This window comes from Chelonoidis abingdonii, chromosome 13 (genome assembly GCF_003597395.2).
Source record: "Chelonoidis abingdonii isolate Lonesome George chromosome 13, CheloAbing_2.0, whole genome shotgun sequence".
Classification (NCBI taxonomy): Eukaryota; Metazoa; Chordata; order Testudines; family Testudinidae; genus Chelonoidis; species Chelonoidis abingdonii.
The window spans coordinates 5141766-5148834 of NC_133781.1; the positions used below are offsets into that span (position 1 = coordinate 5141766).

At 42.8% G+C, this 7069-nt stretch overlaps 1 protein-coding gene across 3 annotated transcripts in view; it reads right to left on the bottom strand.

Moving 5' to 3' along the window:
- LOC116824332 (zinc finger protein RFP-like) overlaps positions 1 to 7069 on the bottom strand; it is a 97170-nt gene that overhangs the window by 22688 nt on the left and 67413 nt on the right. For 2 of the 3 annotated variants that reach the window (XM_032779528.2, XM_032779529.2), the window contains exons 2-3: positions 6310 to 6431; positions 1213 to 1560 (exon numbers count right to left, since the gene is read on the bottom strand). The exons of the other annotated variant lie outside the window; for it this stretch is intronic. In XM_032779528.2, coding sequence (XP_032635419.1) covers positions 1213 to 1560; positions 6310 to 6406 — 445 coding nt within the window. In that variant the 5' untranslated portion in view covers positions 6407 to 6431. The remainder of the gene's footprint in view (positions 1 to 1212; positions 1561 to 6309; positions 6432 to 7069) is intronic. 3 annotated transcript variants of the gene reach the window in all.

The following is a 7069-nucleotide window of genomic DNA, read 5'->3' on the forward strand; positions in this document are numbered from 1 at the left end:
AAGTGGTTTATGCTAAATGGTGTTTCTCTGAAATATCTGATTAGAGCACATCTCCAGTCTAAAGTTTATAGTAAATCTGATGTTTTCTCTTTTTCTTTCCCAAGACAAAAACAAAACAAAAGGTCAGTTGGGAAAACTGAGGCACAGAGAAGGAAAGTGACTTCCCAGGGTCACACGGTAAGTCTGTAATAGAGCAGAGAACAGAACCCAGATTTTCCAAGTCTCAGACCAGTGTCCTACACACTAGACCACACAGCAATGCCACCACCCTAGGACTTGTTCTTTAAAATAAATTTCTTACATGTACAACTGTTGTCTACAAATCATATATGTGTACATTAATAAAACATGACAAGGCTTCAGAACATGACAGCATCCTCCCAGTGAGTTCCTTCCTTATCCACTAAAGGGCCCAGCACTCCTCTGTACACAGGCTGTGAGTAGAGGAGCAACACCAGTGGTTCTCCAAAGAGAGCAGCTGGTCCTGCTCCACAGAAATGGCACCACATGCGTCCCTACAGACAACACATCCTGTTGTTGCTGCTGATCATCTGACAGAAATGTCACTTTCCCTCTTCTCCTCAGCATTGTCAAGGGGAGAAGCTACCACCCTCACCAAGGCCTCCATCCCTGTGGAGACCTGCAAGTGAATTCACAATACAGGGGTGCCCATGGGTTCCTCAGCTCACCTGTTTTTCATACAGGTGGCAGAGGTCTGTTTCTTGCAGCCTCTGTGAGCTAGGCCCACACTGAGGTGATGTGGTAGGTCTTATTCATCTTCCTTCTCCATTTCCCTTCTGATCCCTTTCCTGTGTTGCTGTCCTATACTTTGTCTCCTTGATCTCCTCCCCTTTAATAATCCCACTAAAGGATTTCTGAAATGGCAGCTGCAATCTTGCAGCTTTCATAGAAATGCAATCATTTTGTGATCAAACAGATTTCATTTCTTAATTGAATGAATTTCAGCTAATTCAGGAATTATTACAAATTTACTTTCACAGACAGAGAATAATAAAGAGGCAGGAAAATCCACAACTGAAATGAGAGGTGAAATCCTGGCCCCATCGAAGTCAATAGGAATTTTACCACGGACTTCAGTGGGGCCAGGTTTCCAGCCTAAGTTTGTAACTTGTGAAACTGACTGAATGGGCCTTTACTGAGTCAAACAGTTTAATTTACTTCTCCTATTGGGAAATCCAAATATTGACTAACCTGCTACTTTGAGCTCCAACATAGCTTCTCCATAAAATGCACTTGATTGGATAAAACAACTGTAGTGTCCTTCATCAGCAGGTGTGATTCTGTATATTCTCAATGCAATGTTTCCATCGGCAATACCATCTCTCAGAAGCTCTGTCCTTCCCTGATATGCTGGCATCTGCTTTTCATAGTGATCTACTCCATCCTGATATAGATGTATAACTTCAAGGAACTGAGTCCGGTACCATCTCACCTCCATGTTTTCTGCGCTCATCCTGGGCAACAGGTGACAGGATAACACAATTTCCTTACCAGCAATGGCTGTGATGGGGTGATCAGGTCCCTTGACTTTGAAATTCACTGTCAAAGGAACCAAGATACAGAATTTTATCTGGAAGGAACTGAAAATAGATACGTCTAAGAAATAAAACAAAACAGACCTCACAGAGGTCTTCAAAATATATTTTAAATACAGCAAGTTCAGAGTTAAAGTTAATTAAAAATCACTGCTAAGAGTTCCCTTTTGCTACCACCAGGTGAACAGAAATTTGTAAAAGAAATCATAGGATTTGAACTGAAAGCCTCTCTCTGTGATGTGGGGCTGGAAGGAAATCTGTTCTACAAGAAACCCACTCCTTGGAAAGTCTGGACAGTTAAAGTCAAGGGCCTCAGATCTCTTCCCTCTGGTTCCTTAGCATTGCCCTGAGAAAATCAGAAATTCAGATTGTTTTATTCATCTCCTGAAAACCATTTCATTTATCAATAACTGCAATAACTAGAAAGCTTTTTACAGCTTCAAGCACCCTATAGTGGTGGGCAGGTGTAGTCGGAGTTGAGGGGGCTCCAATGAACTATTAAAGTCTTTTGGAGATATGGAATGCCCCAGTTCTGCAGCCATGCCATGCCCACTGCCCCCAAGACCCACGCTCTTCCCACCTTCCACAGGTCTCATGCATTCCATTTACTATATTAGTTGTTCTGCAGGAAAGAGATACTGGGGTTAGCAGGCACCTTAGAGAGTAGGGGAAGTAGCACAGAAAGGAATAATCCCTTTCCCACACCCCATTAAATATATGAATTAGTCTATAAATAGCTAGTTTAATTATTTCCTGTGTTGATGGAATGACAAATCATTGAAATGATCAAAATGCAAAGTATTTTAACAACATCCAAATATGGTAAACAACATTAGAACAGTAGCTCTGCCGTAGTTAAGGTTGAGAGCTGCTTACTGTTACACATATTATTTGTCTAAGGGCTTGTTACATTACCAGCTGGATTGACGGGCAGTGATCCAGCAGGGGGTCGATTTATCGCGTCTAGTCTAGATGCAATAAAATCAACTGCCGAGCGCTCTCCCGTCGACTCCGGTACTCCACCAGGGCGAAAGGCGCAGGCAGAGTCGACGGGGGAGCTTCAGCCATTGACTCACCACAGTGATGACACCGCAGTAAGTAGATCTAAGTACATCGACTTCAGCTACATTATTCACGTAGCTGAAGTTGCATAACTTAGATCAACCCCTCCCCCCCATGTAGACCAGGCCTAAGCACTCTAAAAATCAACACGCTGACTTGGATTTTCTTGAAAGTAGTGTGATTCATAGGAGCCTGGAGTAGAGTCTGGAGTGATTTAAATATGGGGTCATTTTATCACAGGTTTCCCAAGATATCACATGACATCAAAATCTAGCTCTTATTTGGAAAAGTTATTGAGAGTAAAATTGAGAACTCCATCATGGGCCAAGCCAAACTGATTCTCCAAAGAAAGTGAAATGAGCATGGGCAATAAACTAGGGCTCTCATGTAAACAAAAGTGTTTGCTGGCAGCCTAAAATCAGATTAACTGTGTTTTTCTAGGTGACATGTTGTGGCCATTGAACCTGAGAAGCATCAGTAAATTCAAGTCCCACCCACAGCAGCTTTCTGAGAATGTGTTGTGCATGTTAGTTGCTGTCTGTCTGCACTGGGCAAGGGCTCCTTTTGGAAGTTTCATCCTGAAACCAAGGCTTCTCGTTAAAGCCAATATTTCAAAGAGCTTTAAAATCCACACGTACTCCAATTTCACTTTAGAAGTGATACAAGTGTCACTATCTATAAGTGGCCAGTGTCTGTGAGGATATTTTCACATCACCAAAAAGTTTTACTCCCATCCGAAGCTCTTTGGAACTTTTTGTTCCCTTCTTTATTTTCTTTCAGCCACCAGACGGGGACTCTCTCAGGGAGCCTCCGAGGCAAAATTTTTGTTTCTGTGGAATCTTCTGACTGTGACAGTCCCTGCCCATTCTCTTCCAATGGGGAATTCAGCTCTGTGACAATGTTCACAGCCTTAGTTTCCACAGCTACATTCTTGATTCAGGGGCAGCCACACTGAGATCTTGTCCCACTAGTACCTTCTCAGATGGTCCTTATGGATAACTTTGTGTTTAGTCCTGGGATGCAGCTGTATCTTATACATCACTTCATTTGTTTAGGTCAGTACTCTATAGGGTCCCTTCCAAGGTTTACCCAGGTTAGGGCTCCTCCTCTTCTTTCTCCCAGGGTTGTGAAGCCAGACTAGGTCCCCTCTTTTGAAAGTTTCCCCATATATGTCAAAGAAACTTTTCATTTTATCAGAAGCTATCATCACATTTTCTCTAGCAAAGGTGCGAGATTTTTTCAGTTTCAGACTGTAGGGTTTCTATATAGTCCAAATGATTTAAATTGTTCCTCTTCAGGAACTCCACATGAGAGGTTCAATGTGTGAAGTGCTGTACTATACTTTGTACTCTCCTTGGCTGCTGTTCTGTAAGCCACCAAAAGGCATGGAAAATGCTGGTTCCAGTCCCTTTGGTGCTGTTCCACAAAGGGAGCCAGCTGAACTTCCAACGTCCTATTGAACCTTTCTGTGGTCCCATCAGATTGTGGGTGTATTAGGATGATGTGAGTTTTGTTGATCCCTGCAATCTCACAAACATGCGATGAAACAATTTGGATTCAAAGTTTCTCCCTTAACTGGTGTGTAACTCACCTGGGACTCCAAATCTGGTGAAAAGTTCATTCACTTGGACATCTGCTACTGTCAACAACCTCTTGATTTCTTCTTGGGTACACATCAGGCCATTTTTTGAAGTAGTCTGTAGCTACCAGCAAATATTGATTGCTAGCCTCTGTCTCAGGCAAGGACCCAAGAATATAAATGGCAGTGCACCACTAAGGCCCGCACGAGATAGAAGCTCCCTCACTCTTGGCGGGACTCTTTGTTACAACAGAATCTTTATATTTTCTGCACCAATTTTCTACACCCCACCTTGATTTCACCCTATGGAATTTCTCTTAGCTTGGCTAAGGTTTTTGCAGCCCCAAAATATCAAGTAGTTTTACAATCATGACAAACTAAGAACCTCCTTTTTCAGTGTATCTGGCACAACCAGCTGGTACCTGTACCCATCACCTGCTGGTTCCTCCCACCTCCTATACAGTATTTCATCCTTAAAATTCCAAGATTTTCCACTATGTCCAGAAAACTTTTATTGTGAGGGGACACTATATTCCAGGATGGCTGTGTTTGCCAATTGATATTCCAGTCATGCACTAGTCTCAGATCAGTATCCTTTCTTTTACAAGTTTTTGTTTTCCCTGGCATTCATTCCTGCAGTCCAACATCATCTGTTCTAGTGGATGAACCATGAACATTTTCACTTCTGCAAATTATGGGAAGAGAGGAGAAAGACATCTCTTCCTGAGCATATATACTCTGTTGGGCAACCAATTTCTTGCTCTTCTGATTATGGCAGTGTTTGCAATTAGCTCCCCAACAATGTGGTCTGGACAAAGCATCCATGCTTGTGCCCAAAATTCCATGCTGGTGCCCAGATCAGGATTATTCAAAAGGGAACTGAATTGTTTCTATTTTAAATGAAGGTTGATCGTTACACCCGCCAATTTCACTGCAATTTAACCCAAACTATAACAGAAATATTCTCAAGGAAAATAGCAGGAATTAAACAGAGGGAAGATGAATGATTCTAGTGGAATGATGGGGTAATGTAATCATGAGTCATGCTCCTTGCCTGCTTCCAGAACAATAGGAATGGATGTTATCAAAGAAGAGCAATTCACTGGGACCCAAATCTACATAAGGATTTAGGCATTGCCACAGTGAGAATTGCAACACTTAAAAGTTATGTGCCTAGAAAACCACTAGAACACCACAGACTGATTTAGGTGCCCAAGTTCCCTATACAATGAATGGAGAGAGACAGGCTCCTAAGAATGGGATCCACAAAAGCCAGCATGCTGGGCAGGGAACTGCCTAAACTAACCAATGGGAGATACCGATATGAAGGGTGTGTTCTGTTTCCTGCTCCTATCACTAAGTTTGGCGCTTAAGTTCAGGCTGCAGGGAGGTGCCTATCTCTGCCTATTGATCCACAAATGGGAACCCAACTTCTGCAGTCAGGTGGCTTAGGCACCTAAGTCATTTCTTCTGAGAATGAGTTAGATGCCTGCCTCACTCCACACAAGGCAGTGAGGGGGGAAGGAGGTGACCTACCTTTATAACCTTTAGCTCAGTATTTAGGGTATTCAGCTGGGATGCGGGATACCTTCAGTTCAGTTCCCACTCTGCCCTGATTAAGAGAAGGGATTATCATGGGTATCTGCCATCTGTCAGGGGAGTGTCCTAACCACTGAGCTATAGTGTCAGTCTTGCTCCTTCCCTAGACCAGTTAATAATTAATTACTCAATTAAAGTGGAACAACTTCAACACCAGAGGTGGAGAGAGACCCTATCAGAATATTTTAGAGCCCAGTGTTTAGGCCACTCCCCTGAGAGGTGGCAGATCCCTGTGCAAATCCCTTCTCATCAGGCACTCCATCTATCTTCCTCCATTTCATGGATTGTACTGGGATTTAGCCAGGAGATAGGGGTCAGGATGCCTACAGTGAGTTAGCCGTGCACATGCCTAGAGCCAGAAACATAGGTGCCTAGGGAACTTTTAAAGTGGAAATATAGCTGCTCAGTGAGTTTAGTCGCTTACAAGGTAAAGCAGAAGCCAAGCGGGACGTTTGTGGATTGCACTGGTGCCTAAAACTGGAAATCAGGTGCCTGAATTGAAGAAATTCTTACCTGAATCCAACTTGTGAACATGGAGAGCAATGAAGAAAATTATATAACAAGGCAGATGTGAACACAACATGGTATGGGAGATGGAAAAAGACTTCATCTTCCTAGGAGCTTGGTATAGATAACTGGAAAAAAGAACAAAACAAAACACAGTGCTATGATTTTTTTACATAAGTGCAATATATTATGCGGTGGTAGCAGTCATCCACTACCAGTCTGATCTTAAGGCCCTCTGCAAAATCCACACAAATTATTATTGGCCTCAATATAAACCAAGGTAGAATTTTTCTACCAAACTCAAAGGAATTCAACAAGACGATCCTGAATTATGACTCCCTAAAAATGGAATTGCTCACTATCTCATCTCCAGATCTAATTTACCAAACATTGAAGCTGATATAACTTTTCTCTGAATGGGTGCTAGGCGAGGGCACAATTATAGACTATCAGGGTTGGAAGAGACCTCAGGAGGTCATCTAGTCCAACCCCCTGCTCAAAGCAGGACCAATCCCCAACTGAATTGTCCCAGCCAGGGCTTTGTCAAGCCTGACCTTAAAAACCTCTAAGGAAGGAGATTCCATCACCTCCCTAGGTAACCCATTCCAGTGCTTCATTACCCTCCTACTGAAAAAGTTTTTACTAATATCCTACCTAAACCTCCCTCACTGCAACCTCATACCATTACTCCTTGTTCTGTCATCTGGTACCACTGAGAACAGTCTCAATCCATCCTCTTTGGAACCCCCTTTCAGGTAGTTGAAAC